General features: G+C 62.9%; 1 protein-coding gene across 4 annotated transcripts in view; it reads right to left on the bottom strand.

The window, feature by feature from the left end:
• TBC1D16 (TBC1 domain family member 16) overlaps positions 1 to 17,696 on the bottom strand; it is a 58,543-nt gene that overhangs the window by 12,226 nt on the left and 28,621 nt on the right. For all 4 annotated transcript variants that reach the window (XM_070059965.1, XM_070059967.1, XM_070059968.1 and 1 more), the window contains exon 4: positions 405 to 566. In XM_070059965.1, the coding sequence (XP_069916066.1) occupies positions 405 to 566 (162 nt within the window). The remainder of the gene's footprint in view (positions 1 to 404; positions 567 to 17,696) is intronic.

The raw sequence follows: 17,696 nt of genomic DNA, 5'->3' as shown, positions 1-17,696 counted from the left end.
TGCCCGGGACACCTGGTGTGGAGGCCAGCTGGAATCTGAGTTTGAACCCCAGTGGGAGTGGGTTCCAGAAGACCCTCATGGGTGTGGACTTGCTCCACGCTGTAGGGCTGGCTCTGGGGGGAAGCTGCCAGGGGCTCTGGACCAGGGCCCCCCTCCAACCCTGCAACGCTTTCCCTGGGCGTGGTCTTGCGTCCCCTGAAGGTAAGGAGGGCAGCGTGAGGTGGGATCCTGCAGGGACCATGGACCCCTGGGAAAGAACGGAGCCTCTGTCCAGAGAGCCAGGGTTGGGGGTGGCGGACAGCATGGGGGCGGCCCTGGCTGGGCTTCCCCGCAACAGGTGAGCGGCAAGTGAGCGGGTTCGCTAACCTTGCCCTAGGGGCACACCCAGGTGAGACGGTTCTCACCTGAAGAAGAGGCGCAGGGAGCGCATGTGGCCCAGGTCCACGCGGAACACACTGCACGTCTGCTCTAGGGCGCACACTCGCGGCGGCTCGTCCCAGCGCGGGCTCTGCGGGGCGCCGCTGCCCTCCGGGGAACGCGGGTTGGCATCTGAGCTGGAGGGAGAGCTGGCAGGGTGGGTGCCGTGAGGGCCACGTGGTACCTGCCCGAGCCGGTCAAGGGGAGGACTCGGAGGGCAGGCACACGCAGAGACACGCCCCCAGGAGCCCTGTGAGTGGGGGACGCGTCCCAGTCCCAGCAGGCAGCACGGACCGCCCAGCCCCTCCCCTGGCAGGTGTTCAAGCCTCTCTCAGCACAGCGGGGACCACCTGCAGGGTTCGCCATGAGTGGCTGTTGTGTGACCACTTCAGGCAGCACACAGCATCCACGTGGACCCAGAGCGACACCCACGCCACGGACGCTTCGTCATCGATGCTCTTAATAGCGACAGCAAACACTCACAATAACTCCCAGCAGGCAGCCTGGCCCTGGGTCCCCACTTTGCACGTGGTGTACCCAGGAGGGACGCTGCGCCCAGAGAGGTCAGCGGCTGGTCCGAGGTCACACAGTGTGCAGGCGGTGGAGCTGAGCATGGCACCCGCGTGTCTGCTCACCAGCACAGTCCACGGCGGGCAGGGGAGGCCTCGGGGGCGGGCTGATGTGTCAGCTGATAACTGCGTGACCCTCGCGTCTCTGAGCCCGCAAATCAGCAACAAACCCCACTTATTCTGCCTTTTTTTTTTAAGTTCATTAATTTGTTAGGTTCCTGATTGCAAAATGCATGGGTTCAGCCACACTGCAGGTCACGTCCTGACTCTTGAGATGTCCTAGGAGCAGCCATTAAATCCCTGCCCCAACCACAGCGCCCCACGGAGACACGGGCCAGCCTCGTCCTGCTGTCCTGAGCTGGGAGGTGACAGGTGGAGGTGGCAGGGCAGAGCAGCGACCTCCCCCTCGCTGTCTCAGAACCACACGGGGCCTCTCCCTGCCTGGCCAGGGGAGGTCGGCTGAGCCGGGTCCTCTTGTTTCCAGGGAAACAGGCCCGGGGAACGCCAGATACTAGGCAGACAGCTCAAGCCACCGTGGCCACACCCACAGCAAGGGAGGCTGCGGAAGGCTGAGCGCCCAGGCCCTCCAGGGGACGCTGACCACAGGTGGATGCTGACCAGGCCACACCAGGTGTTTTGTATGTAAGCGAGGCCTGGCCCGAGACAGCCCCTGACACACCACAGCAGGGGGCTCCCGGGTCTGCTTGTTGAGCCACGAGGCCACGTGTCCAGGGAGCCCAGCCCTGCCCTCCTCCAGCCTGGGGCAGAGCCGCCCACTCCCTCATCCTTCTCACCACCATGCCCTACACCCAGCAGTCCTTCGGAGTCTACACACCCCTCCCAGCACACAGAGCCCCGTCCACCCTGCAGGCACCCGGGCGGACAGACGAATGGATGGGCAGAAGGCCTCCTGCTCTGCCATCGTGGCCAGAGGAGACTGGTCCCCGGTGACGGGGCCACCACAAGCCTCCCCCCAGCAGTGCCCACACCTGCCCCAGCGCCACACCTCTCCTACAAGCTGATGCAATCAATGCATCAATCCATTAAGTCAAGACCCACCCGGGGGCTCCAGGGAGACGGAAGCCTAGCTGTCCACATGGGACCCCTGGAGCAGACTCCCCCTGGGGAGCACCTGGGGCCGCCCCTGCGCCCCAAGTCAGGCTGCACCAGCACACCAGGATCTGCCACCAACACCTGGGGGTTTCGATGTCACAGAAAACTTTAAAAGAAAGTAAAACCTGGGGAAGACAGAGATACACAGTTTGTATTCCTGATGTTTCTGTCTACACTCGTGCAGCAATTTGGTTTGAGTTTTCACAGGGGCTGGTGCTGGGGCACAGCGGGGTCAGCTGCTGCCTCCAACACCGGCGTCCCAGACGAGCACGGCTTCCAGTCCCGGCTGCTCCACTCAACCCAGCTCCCTGCTGTGGCCTGGGAAAGCAGCGCAAGATGGCCCAAGTGCTCGGTCCCCTGCCACCCGTGTGGGAGACCCAGATGGAGCTCCTGGCTCCTGGCTTCAGCCTGGCCCAGCCACGGTCATTTCAGCCACTTAGAGAGTGAGCCAGCAGATGGAAGACCTCCCCTCTATGTAACTCTGCCTTTCAAATAAGTCTTAAAAATATAAGACTATCTGAATTGCTACAAATAATTTGATGTGTTTATAAAGCTATTACGTGTGAAGATTAAAAATAAAAGGATGTGGGGCCAACACTGTGGTGTAATGGGTAAAGCTGCCAGCTGCAGCGCCAGCATCCCATATGGGCGCCAGTTCAAGTCCCGGCTGTTCCACTTCCGATCCAGCTCTCTGCTATGGCCTCGGAAGCAGTGGAAGATGCCCAAGTCCTGGGCCCCTGCACCCGCGTGGGAGACCTGGAAGAAGCTCCTGGCTCCTGGCTTTGGGTCGGCACAGTGCCAGCCATTGTAGTCATTTGGGGAGTGAACCAGCAGAAGAAAGACCCCTCTCTCTAACTCTGCCTCTGCCTTTCAAATAAATAAATAAATCTTTTTAAAAATTGAAAGGATGCTGGCTTCCAGCAGGAACCCCCAAGATGCTGCTAACTTTAAAATGTTTGACAGACGGACGTGGAAGATGCTGGACTTTGAGAAACGCAGGACTCCTGGGCTTCTGTCTCTCAGCATCACAGAGCACCAAGCAGCCACGAGAAAGAGGCGTGGGCGGACCACGGCGACAGGGGAAGCGAGCTTTTTCCCACCCAGGAAGCTCCTGCAGCGGTCACTCAGCCCCAGGCCTCGACCTCCAGGAAGAGGAGAGGCTGGGAGGGCTCGCGGTGCCGCCAGCATCCGCCCGCTCCGGTGAGGGCCTCCCGGCCACGCCCCACGACGCAGCACAGTAGGAGGGCGGGAGGCTGGCCCGGCTCTCACGAGAGCTAAGTGGGTCCCGAGACAGCACGCTCAGCAGTGCCCCAGGGACCTGGGCACCTCCCACCGGGCCCACCTCCTACAGTGGCCAACCCCACCCGACCCCACCACACAGGGCACCAGACACAAGTAGGAACCGGGGCTAAAACTGTAAAACCATCCGCTCCAGCCGGCTGCTGATAGTTTGCTTTCGTCTTTGCTTTCAGCTCTTCTAGGAGTAACAATGTTTCGTGTGGATGGGGAAACCCTCAGCTCTGCAGTCCTGTCTTTGCAGTAAGAAACCTGCTCTCCTGCCCTTGCTGCAAAACCCAAGAGGAGAATTTAGGAGGGAATCGGAGCGGTGGCGGCACAAGGCACTCACCGTCACCGGCGCCTCCCGGGCCGGGCACTCTGCCGATCGCTACAGGGGCTTGCGGGTGCCGGCACCGTGGGCAGCGCCCAGCCCGTCTCCCCGCCCCTCGCCGCTGTCCTCCAGTGGACCCTGTGCTGGATGCCGGCCCCGGGCTGCCTGGAAGGGGTGCAGCCCACGGGAGGTGCTCCCGCCCCCGTGAGTGGGCCCATCGCTCTCTCCCAGGAGCCGGCATCTTGTGCTGGGGCGGCCGGGACGCCGCTTCCCGCGGACACGCTCCCTAGAGGCAGCAGTGACAGCTCGGGTGCTTGGGCCCCTGCACCCACACGGGAGACCCGGATGGAGCTCCAAGCTCCTGGCTTCGGGGCCTGGCCTGGCCCTGGCCATTGTGGACTTGGGAGTGAACCAGCAGATGGAAGATCTCTCTCCCTCTCTCTGTAACTTTGCCTTTCAAATACATAAAATAAATATTAAAAAAAAAAAAAACCGAGTAAACAGGTTGCAACGACATACAGAACAGGGTGACTGATCCCAGGAAGTCAAGGTTGGTTCAACTCACAACCGTCAGTCAGTGCAGCGCACTCCCGTTTCTATAACAGAAAGAGTAGAAACCATGCAACTAACCCAGCAGGTGCAGACACCCAGGTGCAAAACCCGACACCTCTGTGATGAAAACATCCCTCAGACTGAAGGCGTAAAGGAACCTCTTCCGTCCGACAGGGTGTCTGTGAGCCCAGGTCCAACAGTGAAAGACAGAGCCTCGGCCAAGTTCAGACAGACAAAGGACCGTGCACCAGCACTTCCATTCCGCGTGGAACTGTAGCCGCTACCCAGGGCACCCAGGACGGTAAAGACAAATAAACAAGGGCTCCTGGGTTGGGCGGGAAGAGTTAACGCTCTTTCTCTTAGCAGACGACATGGTTTTGCATATAGAATACACATACACACACACACACACACACACACACCAAAAAATCCCCCTGGGACCAATAAATGGATTCCTCGTGGTTGCAGAATATAAGATGAACACACACAACAATTAATTGTAGATCTGTCTGTTACCAAGAGACAAATGAATGAAACGTACAATTCTATCTACAATCTATTCACACACAAAGTAGAAGACTTGTGCGCTGAAGGTTACAAAACATTGCTGAAGCCAACTGCAGGCCTAAGCACACAGGAAGTTCTCCCACGCTCACGACTGGCAGGCCGAGTGATTCACTCCCCAAATGCTGCAACGGCCGGAGCTGAGCCAATCCAAGGCCAGGAGCCAGGAGCCAGGAGCTTCTACCGAGTCTCCCATGAGGGTGCAGGGGCCCAAGGACCTGGGCCATCTTCCACTGTTTTCCCAGGTGCATCAGGAAAACAGATAGGCAAGACGGACAGTGACTCAACACAACCCCTGTCACAGCCCGAGGCCATTCTCGCAAATACCGACAAGCGGACCTGACGCGAATGCAGAAATGCGAGGGACTCGGCCAAAGCAATGTGGACAAAGAGCAGAGGACTCCGCTCCTCACCTCAAAACTCGCTGCGAAGCCAGTGGCCAAGGTGGCGTGCGGCTGGCGGCAGGATGGCCGTGCTGGCGGGAGGAGCAGACCTGAGTCCCGAGGGAAACCTGCACAGTCTGTCCACGGGTTTTCAGCGAGTGAGCCAGCGTCCGGCGAGGAGAGGAGGATTTGGACAGCTGGGCATCCACGTGCAGGAGAGTGGAGTTAGAACCGTGACCTCTCACCACCTACAAAATTCAACTCAAGGTGGATCAGAGACCTCCGCGCTCAGAGCTACAACTAGAAAACTCTTAGAAGAGGGGCTGGTGCTGCGGTGCAGCGGGCAAAGCTGCTGCCTGCAGTGCCGGCATCCCATAGGGGTGCCGGTTCAAGTCCCAGCTGCTCCACTTCTGATCCAGCTCTCTGCTGTGGCCTGGGAGAGCAGTAGAAGATGGCCCAGGTGCTTGGGCCCCTGCACCCGTGTGGGAGACCCCGAGGAGGCTCCTGGCCCCTGGCTTCAGATCAGCGCAGCTCCGGCTGTTGCAGCCATCTGGGGAGTGAACCAGCAGATGGAAGACCTCTCTCTCTCTCTGTCTCTACCTCTCTCTGTAACTCTGTCTTTCAAATAAATAAAATAAATCTTAAAAAAAAAAACTCTTAGAAGAAAATGTAAGCATTAGACTTCGTGACCTTGGATGCGATACTGTGTCCTTCCACACCACACAGACACAGGCACCCAAGGGAAACCAGAGAACTCTGACGCCACAAGAACCAACGACTTCCGTGTTTCTAAGAACGTGGCCCAGAAAGCGGAAAGACGACTCAAAGAATGGGAGAAAATACTGCAAATCGTCTGTGGGACAGACACGTCCCCAGAGGAGACACCCAGGTGGCCGACTCGCGGGAGAAAAGGCGTCCACGTCATCCTTCCTTGGGGCCCTGGCCGAGGAGAAGCGTGGGTGAGGATGCGGGAAATGGGGTGTGGGCGCAGAGGCCGGAGGACACAGGGTGAGCTGGGGATGGGGTGTGGGTGCAGAGGCGGGGGACACAGGGTGAGCTGGGGATGGGGTGTGGGCGCAGAGGCAGGGGGACACAGGGTTACCTGGGGATGGGGTGTGGGCGCAGAGGCGGGAGGACACAGGGTGAGCTGGGGATGGGGTGTGGGTGCAGAGGCGGGGGACACAGGGTAACCTGGGGATGGGGTGTGGGCGCAGAGGCCGGAGGACACAGGGTGAGCTGGGGATGGGGTGTGGGCGCAGAGACGGGGGGACACAGGGTTACCTGGGGATGGGGTGTGGGCGCAGAGGCCGGAGGACACAGGGTGAGCTGGGGATGGGGTGTGGGCGCAGAGACGGGGGGACACAGGGTGAGCTGGGGATGGGGTATGGGCGCAGAGGCCAGGGGACACAGGGTGAGCTGGGGATGGGGTGTGGGTGCAGAGGTGGGGGACACAGGGTGAGCTGGGGATGGGGTGTGGGTGCAGAGGCCGGAGGACACAGGGTGAGCTGGGGATGGGGTGTGGGCGCAGAGGCCGGGGGGACACAAGGTTACCCTGGGACCCAGCGGTTCCGCCCTCCACCAGGAAGCGGGTCCCCGGGGAAGCTGGAGCCTTGTGTCCACCCAGACCTCTCGGAGCGCCCAGATCCTGGCATTTCACAGCAGCACACAGAGCTCACCAGCGGGGCAGGGCTCCCCGTGCGGCCCCAGTAGCAGTGACGCCAACACGCGTGCCCGGCCATGGGAGGGGCCGAGAACAGGGCTTGGCTGCAGGACACCGGTCACAGCGTGTCCAGCGAAGGAAACCCACCGGGATGGAGGGTGACCCTGGGCCAGGAACGGAGGGAGGGAGAGCGGGGTGTGACTGGGAGGGAGGCGGAGTGTCTGGCATTGCACGGTGCTCAGGTGGCCCAGGAAGTACTGCTGGACAAGGTGCAGGTGTCGCCTCTGACACGGGGACAGCTGGACGGGGTCCCTGCCGGGGGGGGCACGGCAGCCAACGGGGGCACGGCGTGGTGCTCACAGGTACGTGTGGGCGCTCAAAGGACATGTGGGTGTTCACAGGTGTGTGGGTGTTCACAGGTGTGACTGTTCACATGTGTGTGTTTATAGGTGTGTGTGGGCATTCACAGGTGTGCATGTGTTCACAGGTGTGTGTGCATTCACAGGTATGCGTGTGTGTGCACAGGTGTGTGTGTGTGCTCACAGGTATGCATGTGTGTGCACAGGTATGGGTGCTGACAGGTGTGTATGTTTCCAGGTGTGTGTGTGTGCTCACAGGTGTGCGTGTGTTCACACATGTGCGTGTGTGCTCACAGGTGTGCGTGTGTGTTCACAGGTGTGTGTGTTCCCAGGTGTGCGTGTGTGCTCACAGGTGTGTGTGTTCACAAGTGTGCATGTGTGCTCACAGTTATGCATGTGTGTGCACAGATGTGTGTGCTCACAGATGTGTGTGTTCCCAGGTGTGTGTGTTCCCAGGTTTGTGTGTGCTCACAGGTGTGTGTTCCCAGGTGTGCGTGTGTGCTCACAGGTGTGCGTGTGTGCTCACAGGTGTGTGTGTTCCCAGGTGTGCGTGTGTGCTCACAGGTGTGTGTTCCCAGGTGTGTGTGTGTTCCCAGGTGTATGTGTGTTCACAGGTGTGTGTGCGCTCACAGGTGTGCGTCTGTGCTCACAGGCGTGTGTGGGTGTTCCCAGCACCTTTCTCTCAGCACGCTGGAGGTGGCTGGCATGTGCACTGAGCAGCACCCCCACACCCACCGCCATCAGTGTCACCAATGCAGGGACAGGCACTGGCCCAGCAGTGGCACCTGGTAGGACGCCCGCGTCTTGCGTGGGAGCGCCTGGCCTCTGCCGGCTCGGGCTCCTGCTGGGCTGCACCCGGGAGACAGCAGGTGACGGCTGTGCAGCCAGACTGCTGCGCTCACTGCTTCTGTGTTCCTTGACTTATTCGAGAGGCAGACAGACAGACAGATCTGCTGGCTCGCTCCCCAGACGCCGGCAGCGGCTGGGATGGGGCCGGGGCCGAGCCAGGAGCCGGGCGGGCACTCCCTCCAGCTCTGTTCACGGCCCCTGCCCGGGAGGTCAGGTGTGGCTCCCTCTGGGGGCGGGCAGTGCCGGCCTGGGGGTCAGCAGAAACAGGGGGCAGGCCGGCCGGCTTGCTTCCCAAGGGCCCCGCGGCCACCTCTCCGCCCGGCTCCTGCTTCAGCCCCGGGTTTCCCATCTCCCGCCCGGGGCGGCGGGGACCGGCGGGCACCAAGAGAACAGATTTGCCGCTTTATTTGCAAGGTCACGAGGGTGCAGAAAGATCGGTACCTGGGCAGCACCGTCTGCCCTCCAGCGGGCTTCGGGTCCGGGACGGTGTGTTTGCCCTGTTTTGGTTTCTGGCTTTGGGTAAACTCAGGCACGCCAGCCCGAGGGGTTCCGGGAAAAACAAAACAAATCCAGCCTCCTAATCTACCTGGATCGGACGCCCAGCGTCCCGGCTCAGCCAACCTGCATTTCGGCCCTGGCCCGTCCCGCCCTCCCCGGGGCCCCAGCCGGCCGCGAGGCTTCCGGGAACCCTGGCCTCCTACGTGGCCCACTTAAAAGGCGCCTCGGAGCCAGCCAGGTGTTCTTTAAGCCCTGGTGAAAGCCGCTTGATCGGTCAGACAAAAAGATGGCTTCAAAGAAGGGGGCCTGGCAGGACTGGAATGTCCTCGCAGCCCGCGCTCCTGATTTCAAAGAAGCAAGGATGAGAACGGGGCGGGGAGGCGGGCTCAGGTGGGGAAGACAGGCCCCCCGCCTTCACCCCTGGGCCCCCAGCGCCCCACACCTGGCGCCGCAGCCCGGGAGCTCCGGCCGCACCTGTGCAACCCAAGTCCACGGTGGAAGGGAGCCCGGGCCTGTGCTGAGGCCCAGCACCGGGGGCAGCCGCTGGGCAGGGGACTGCTTCTCCAGGTCCAAGGGCGGAAGTCTCTGACCCGTGCCCAGGCAGGCAGCCAGGGCGTGGGGCACGCCAGGCAGCCGGGCAGCACCGGGCATTTCCAAGTTATAGTTTATCCCAAACCGGTCCGCACACAGGCCAACCTGGACCTGACCTCGGCGCCTGGACCCCCGTGCACATGAGGCCTAGAGCAAGGGCAGAACACACCGAGAACTGGCACGGACACAGTGGTCACGGCTCTGCAGGCGCACAGGAGATCCTGCCGCGCCCACTCCTCAGACGGGAAAACTGAGACCCAGAGCGGCCCAGGCCCGGCTCAAGGCCACACCCACACTGACCCCTGTCCTAAGTGAACACCCCCAGCACACTGTCATGCTGCGAGCACAGGGTGAGTCCTCCAGCCCACAGGCGCCGCCTGGCACTACAGGAGGGAGAGCTGGGGAGGGATGATGCGCACGCGGCACACACGCGTGTCTGCTGAACACCCGAAGCCTGAGCGACAGAGACGCGAGGCGCACAGCGCCCCGGCCACACGGCGTCCTGAGGTCTCCTCCAGGTGTCCGTGGGGGAGCCGCGTGGACACAGACTTCCCCGAGGCCTCGGAGGGGGGCCCTGCAAAACAGACAGCCAGCGGCTGCCCCTCGGCAGGGCCGGGCAGGGAGGGGGTGGCGGGTGCCTGCTCCAGCCCCGCTTCCCGCCCTCCCCTCCCCTCCCCTCCCCTCCCACACCCGGGGTGGGGCGGGGCGGGGCGGGGCGCTGCGAGGACGCGCAGGACGGGGAGCACCCGCCAGGCCGCTGTCCTGCTGACCCAGACAAAAGTGCCGGGACCTCAGGCAGCATTCCACCAGGCACCGGGCGGCCCGCACTCGCGCTGCCGTCCCCTCTGCTGGAATATTCCGCCTTGCCCTGGCTCCTCTCGCCTCCTCCCCTGCTCCGGGTTCCAAGCTGTCCCGAAGCCCCTACGCCACCCCCTGCCCGGCCTCACTGGTGTGGAGAGGCCCAGGACCCAGCATGGCACCCTGCAGAAGGCTGGGAGCGGGGGCACGCAGCACTGCCCTGCCTCTGCTCTGGCCCTGGCGAGGCCGAGTGCCCCTCCCCGACCCCTCAGCCCCGGCCCTGCCCCCCCACGCGAGGACGGGGTCTTTGCCCTCACGACGGCCAGGCAGGGAGGGGCGCAGGGCGAGGAAGGGTTAACTTCTCCACATGGGAAACGGTTGTGGACTTTGCCCGGGTGCTAAACTTCTGGCAGTTTCTAAAATGCATCCTAAGCAAGGGAAGCAAAACTGTCATAACATCCCACACGTGTGTGGACACACGTGGACACACGTGGACACACAGCAGCGCGGACCCTCGGCTCGCCAGGCTGCACCTGCCCGATTGCTGCCGGTCACCGAGGCAGCTCCGAGGCCCCGGCTCCAGGTTTGCTCGCGATGCCCAGCCAGGCCGTGCCCTGAGGCCGGAGGAGGCGGCTTCCTGGCGCTGTCTGCTGCCCAGCGGGGCTCGGCTCTTCAGAGACCCCAGGGAGCCCCAGGGAGCCCCAGGGAGCCATTTCTCCTCCATCAGGACGCCATTCCCGACACAGGAGGAGACCGAGTGGCAGGGGCAGGCTGCCTGGTTCTGCTCTTGCAACCCCTGGAGCTGGAGTCAAACATGGGTGTCAGCAACCTGCCCACACCTGACACAGCTGAGTGTCACCTGCCCACACCCGAGACACCCTGTCACCTGCCCACACCGAAGACAACCTGAATGTCACCTGTCCTCACCCCAGACACCCTGAGTGTCACCTGCCCACACCAAGACAACCTGAGTGTCACCTGTCCTTACCCGAGACAACCTGAGAGTCAACTGCCCACCCCTGACACACCTGAGAGTCACCTGTCCTCACCTGGACCCCCTGTGTGTCACCTGCCCACACTCGAGACACCCTGAGTGTCACCTGTTGTCACCTGGACTCCGTGGCTTCCCTGGGCACAGGGCCTCCAGACCCTCAGGCTGGGGACAGAGAGGTGGGGGGCGGGGGAGGATTCACACTCTTCAGGTGGGGGCGGTGCTCCCGGGAGCAGGTGCTGCTCGGGCCGGGAGGGAGCCGGCAATGAACTCGCCACGTCCACCATGGGAGGGGCCGGCAGCCTGGCCTTGCAGGCTCATTCCCTGCGAGCACAGGGAAAGGTGGCCACGGCCGGCCGCAGGCGGAGGGGAGACACCCGGCCCCCGGGACGCTGTTTTCTTTTTCATTTTTCCTTCGTCTAACTGAACGACCGCGTCAGATTTCCCAGGAAGATGAAGAGAAATCCCCGTGGGCGGCCGTGGGCGGCTGTGGGCGCGCTTCGTCTGCGTGCGCGATTGCTCCGGAGCTGCAGCCGAGACGGCCACTCCTCCCCAGCACACAGGACACACGGCCCCGTCTGTCTGCCCTCCCCCGGAAGGCTTCTGCACACCGCCCGGCGGCTGAGGGCCGCCAGGTGCCTCTAATGAGCAAAGCTGAATGACCAGCAGCCGCGCAGCTCCAGAGCGGCCCCCACACGTGGCTTCCACTCGCTGCGGCCGTGACCCTGACCTTGACACGAGGCCGCCCTGAACTCTGACCGCGGCTCCCAGGCGTTCACAGCGACGCTGCGGGGCAAAGCCGAGAAGGCAGCTCCAGACCACACGGGTCCCAGCACGGGAACTGGGCAGCGGAGCCGCACGTCCCGAGGCCCACCCGGGGATGGGCCATGCAGGAAACCCAGGCCTCTGAGCGATGCGTGGCCCTGCTCACCAGGACCGAGGGCCAGGCAGGGGACAGCGAGGGCGCTGCGGTTCCAGTCCCGGCTGCTCCTCTTCCAATCCAGCCCCCTGCTAATGCACCTGGGAGGGCAGTGGAAGATGCCCGAGTGCTTGGGCCTCTGCACCCGCGTGGGAGACCTAGATGGAGCTCCTGGCTCCTGGCCTTGGTCTGGCTATTGCAGCCATTTGGGGAGGGACCCAGAAGATGGGAGATTACTCTCTCTCTTTCTCTCTGTGCGTCACTCTGCCTTTCAAAGAAACAAAGTAATCTTTTCGATTTTTGTTATATTTGATACATGAATAAGAATACCTGTAAGCCCTGTTTCCAACTAAGGTCACACCCGCAGGTTCTGGGTGGACCTGAGTCTTGTGGGGAGCACTCTCCACCCCCCCCTGCAGACCAGGCTCCCAGCACCCCCTCTGCAGACCAGGCTCCCAGCACTAACGACGCATTTAATGCATTTGCTTGTGTGGGAGCCGGGACAGCCAGGCCGGCGGCTCAGGGTGTATCCACTCTGGTCCCAGCAGGCAATGGCTGCTCTCTCCCAGGGGCCAGTCCCTGGTGACAGAGGTCTGGCCATCTGGTATACCCCGAGTGGGTGCCTTTCCTCTACCCACCAGGAGCGCTCTCCTGGCCGAGACCTGGTGAGGGCTTGGGGAAGAGGGGGAGAAGCCCGGGAGGGGGCGTGAGTAGGCCGGCTCCCCGGCTGCAGCAGCCATTTCTCCTCTGTCCCCACCTGCTTTTCAAAACACGCATTTCCCCTCGCAAACTGTGCTAAATGCTATTTAGTAGCTAATTAACTCCGCGTGCAAAGACCCCTCTAATTGCACGCTGGCCTCTCGGCGGGGTCCTGGGGGAGGCCGAGCTGTCCTGGGGCATTTGTTCTGCCAGCTCCCACCTCGCAGACAAGCTGCCAATCAACGAGGCAGAGGTCAAGGGGCACCACAGGAGGAGCCCTCCGCTGATGCCAGGCTTGCTGGGCTGAGTGGAGAAGGCACCTTCGGGCGCAGCCTCGGCCGCGGGCAGAGGGGCCCCGCCCCGCTCTCCAGAGCGACCGACTTCCGCCCTGGAAGATTCCGCCCCGGATCTGTTTGTATTGTGACTGCGCTGGCATCTGCCATCCATCACACGCAGAGATAATCAGAAAATAAAAGCCTTCGATTAGCCCCCACGTAAATCACCACAATGCCAGTGACGACCGGGCGCAGGGCGCGGTGGGGCGCGGCGACGGTGTGTGCCTGGCCCCGTCCACGACGCGGGGCCCCGAGCCACCCTCGCCGTCCTCGCTGGTCTCAGGCTTTGCCTGCACAGGACGCGTGCCTGGGGTCCACACCACAACCCACGCGCGTGGCCGAAGCGCCGGGCCATCCCCTGAGCCTGGCCCAGATGCCAGGCCGGAGCCGGCACAAAGTAGTTTCAGAACAGAGCCCAGCCCCGTCACCACCGCGGGCCCCAGGCAGCCTCCACCCCAGACCTCCCATCAGAACGGACAGAAGAGGAGCCGTAAACGCCGCGTGGTGCTGGAGCCAAGAGGCCAGGCCGCAGCTCCTGACCTCGAAGGACAAAGGGCAGGGGTGCGACCGGCTCGGCGAGCTCGGCCTGACCAGTGGCTCTGAGACAACTTCCTCCGTGGCTGGCAAAGGCCAACCATCCCCGCTCCTGGACGGAGGCCGATCCTGCCTCGGACGGAGACACCGGGCACGGCCAGCACCGCCTCCACGCCGGCCCCGACCGGGCCAGCCCCGCCTCGCACTCCGAGTCCCAGGTGGAGCTGCTCCCAGGCTACTGAGGGAAGGGAGACCGAGGGGGAAGGGGACAGCTGCCTGGAGCCCCAGCTCCACTCGGCCCTGCCCCCGCCCAGCCACGGCCACCTGCCCTGGGCCAGCTCCGGGCTTCTCATTCAAGCAAGACTTCCTGTGACCTCACAGGGGGTCACGACTCCCACCGGGCCTCAGCAGGGCCTCTGGGAGGGGTAGGGAACAAGCATTTCTCCAGAGGTGGTTATTATTTACTAAAGATCTTGTTATTTATTTATTATTATTTATTCAAAAGGCAGAGGAGAGGGAGAGAGAGGGAGAGAGAGGAAGGGAGAGAGAGAGGGGGAGAGAGAGAGAGGGAGAGAGAGGGGGGGGAGAGAGAGAGAGAGCGAGAGAGAGGGAGAGAGAGGGAGAGAGAGATCCGCTCCCCAAGTGCCTACAACAGCCAGGACCGGACCAAGCTGAAGTCAGCAGCCAGAAATTCCATCCGGTGTCCCCCGTGGGTGCAGGGGCCCAAGTTCTTGGCCCATCCTCCGATGCTTTCCCAAGCACATTAGCAGGGAGCTGGATCGGAAGTGGAGCAGCCGGGGCTAGAACCGGTGCCCGTACGGGATGTCAGCACTGCAGGTGGAGGATTAACCTACGGTGCCACAGCCCCGGCCCCAAAGATGGTTACTTTTTAAACAGAACGAATGAGTGCGGGGATGTGCCCGGGGACCAGGAGCCACTTCCTCCTGCAGCGGAGGTGGGTGTGCCGAGCAGGCGGCCTTGGCTGGGTGCGGCTGGCTCCAGCTCCTTGACTGTGGCCTGGATCTTCAGGCAGAACCCGGGGCTGTTGAGAGCTGGGTCTGGGAGCAGGAGAGTCGGGAGATTTGTGTCCACGCGTGTGCCTGGCCGGGGAGGGGCCTGAGCCCACAAACACATGTGTGCCCAGCTGGGGAGGGGCCTGAACCCACAAACACGTGTGTGCCCAGCCAGGGAGGGGCCTGAACCCACAAACACGCGTGTGCCCAGCCGGGGAGGGGCCTGAACCCACAAACACACAGCATGTGCCAGCTGGGGAGGGGCCTGAACCCACAAACACGCGTGTGCCCGGCCAGGGAGGGGCCTGAACCCACAAACATGTGTGTGCCCGGCCGGGGAGGGGCCTGAACCCACAAACACGCGTGTGCCCGGCCGGAGAGAAGCCTGAACCCACAAACACGCGTGTGCCCGGCCGGGGAGGGGCCTGAACCCACAAACACACGTGTGCCAGCTGGGGAGGGGCCTGAACCCACAAACACGCGTGTGCCCAGCCGGGGAGGCCTGAACCCACAAACACACGTGTGCCCGGCCGGGGAGGGGCCTGAACCCACAAACACGCGTGTGCCCGGCCGGGGAGGCCTGAACCCACAAACACACGTGTGCCCGGCCGGGGAGGGGCCTGAACCCACAAACACGCGTGTGCCCGGCCGGGGAGGGGCGCTCGTGGGCGCCCAGGCCCCTCTAAGGCTTCCAGATTCTGAGCCTGATGAGGTCAGAGCGGGGAGATCTGCAACTTGGAAAAACCGGGCCTGCAGCCGTTCTGGGCAAGGGGAACACCCCAAGTTAAACGGCAGAGGAGGAGAGCCACGCGTGCCGACGGTGCGAGCCGTGCGTGCCGACGGCGTCTTCAGACTCAGACTCAGAACGCCCCCAACGTCTGCCAGTGGCTGGGAGCCCCTGCGGGGGGGGGGGCACACACTCCCAGGAGTAGTCATCCTCTCCAAATGCTTCGCCTGGCACCTCCCTGGGGGCGCTGGCCTGGCCTCCAGCCCCGAGCCCATGGCACGAATAGGCATCTGCCGAGTCTGTAGCCCACTCCCCGGGGCCACCAAACCCAAACACACACGGCACAAACCCTGTGCCCGGAAAGGTCACCTGGCCGGCTCCAGGCAGCTGTGGGTCAGGTCCGACCCCCACCCCCCGGGAAACAGCTGAGGACCCAGATCGGCGCCGTGTGCCCCCACCCGACGTACGGGACAGCTGTGGCCCCAGAATAGCCAGCGCAAGGACCTCAGAGCCGGAAGCCCTCGGGTCCCTGCCTCGTGGTTCTCGCTCGGACGCCCTTGTCCGCAGGTTTAGTGCAACGGCCGGCCTGATGCCCCCTGGCCGCGCCTCTCGTGGCCTGCACGGAGGAGGTTCCCCACCCTGGGCCTCGTCTGAGTGACAGGCCCCCCAAAACATGGGGTCCCCCTAAAAACACAGGGCCCCCCGAGGGAATACAGTACCCAGTCACTGCCAGGATGAGAAGGCGTGGCCTTGCTGCCCACGCAGGGAAGAGCTGATACATCCGGTCGTCTCTGGCCCAGGAGCCGGGCCAGCCAAGGGCCTTTGTGGCGTCCAGCCTGATTCTCAGCTCAGCCCCCGAGGCTGCCTGCTGGCTTCCAGGACCCCTTACAGGAAGCAGCATGGCATGTGCCTGTCACACCCAGCCCATGTGGTCACTGGATGGCCACATTCACACAGCACGGATGCCACGGAAACAGCCACCAAGAAGCAGGCCGTCCACGGTCAGCACGGGCACAGCTTTTTCTGGATATTTCCCACGTGAGGTCAGTGAACTTGAGGAATAAGAAGCAGGTTGGGCTGCCGTCTGCAGAGCCAGCATCCCATATGGGCACCGGTTCAAGCCCCGGCTGCTCCACTTCCGATCCCGCTCCCTGCAGGTGCGCCTTGGAAAGCAGTGGAGGATGGCCCAAGTGCCTGGACCCCTGCACCTGTGTGGGAGACCGGATGAAGCTCCTGGCTCCTGGCTTCACCCTGGCCCCGTCCCAACCATTGCAGCCACTCGGAGAGTGAACCAGTGGATGGAAGACTTCTCTTTCTGTGTCTCTCCTCTCTCTCTCTCTCTGTAACTCTGCCATTCAAATAAATAAACAAACCTTGAAAAAATTCTATTAAAAAAAAAAAAAGAACCGGGGCAGAGGGCCAACTACACGCAGGCGGGCACGTCTCCCTGGGCACCGTGCCCAGGACAGCACCCTCACAGCCGCAGAGCCCAGCTCAGCCAGCTCCGGGCAGTGACCGGAGCTGAGGGCCCTCGCTGGGGGCCACTACACCACCCACATGCCAGCCGCCGGGGCAGGCTCACAGGGGCCAGCCACCAGGGGAGCGTGGGGTGGTCTCTGGCCCTGAGCACCCTCGAACCCAAGGGCCACACCACAAGTTACCTGTGCCAGGACCCCAGACTCTGGGGACACCCGGCACGGCCAAGCATGAGACGCTGACCACGGCGGCCAGGCAAGGCCTAGCGCCCTCTGAGCCAGCAGGCACCCTGTGCCCCGCCAGCAGCCTCCCCACGCAGCCCCAGCCAGGCTGAGCTAGGAGGCCAGTTACAGAAAGCAGGTCATGGTCAATGCCCAGGGATCTGGGGACCAAGACGCCAGAGCCTCCATCACAGGTCAGGGGTCAGCAGAGGCCCCACAGGGCTGGCGCTGTGGCGTAGCGGGTAAAGCTGCTGCCTGCAGCACCGGCATCCCGTATGGGCGTCGGTTCGAATCCTAACTGCTCTGCTTCCGACCCAGCTCCCTGCTAATGACTTGGGAAAGCAGCTGAAGACGGCCCTCGCGCTTGGGCTCCTGCACCCACGTGGGAGACCTGCTTCAGCCTGGCCCAGCCCTGGCCACTGTGGCCATCTGGGAAATGATGCAGAGGGTGAACGACCTCCCTCTCTCTCTCTCCCTCCCCCCCCCCTTAAATCTTAAAGAAATAAAGACACTTCTCGGAGCCTTGGGGTGGAGGGGGGAAGGCACTGTGGAGGCCACAGGCCAGGCCAGCCCCCCCTCTAGCCCCCACTCCCCAAGTGCTGGCCCAGGGGTCTCCACCCTCCTGGGGTGGCTGAGGCCTCGCGGTCACACCCGGGGAGCCCCAGGCCCACATGGGGCCACGTCCAGCAGTAGCTTTCCTTCCGGCGTCCACACCCAGAAACGCGGCTCCTGGTTCCGCCTCCCCGGAGGGCAGCGGGGAGAGTGCGTTTTCTACGTTCTGGAAAACACCATGACGGGGGTGACCTGACCTAACCCTGA

The sequence above is a fragment of the Oryctolagus cuniculus genome, chromosome 17 (genome assembly GCF_964237555.1).
Source record: "Oryctolagus cuniculus chromosome 17, mOryCun1.1, whole genome shotgun sequence".
Taxonomy (NCBI): Eukaryota; Metazoa; Chordata; class Mammalia; order Lagomorpha; family Leporidae; genus Oryctolagus; species Oryctolagus cuniculus.
Note: the sequence above shows the minus strand (reverse complement) of the source record. Positions and strands in the feature narration are given on the sequence as shown.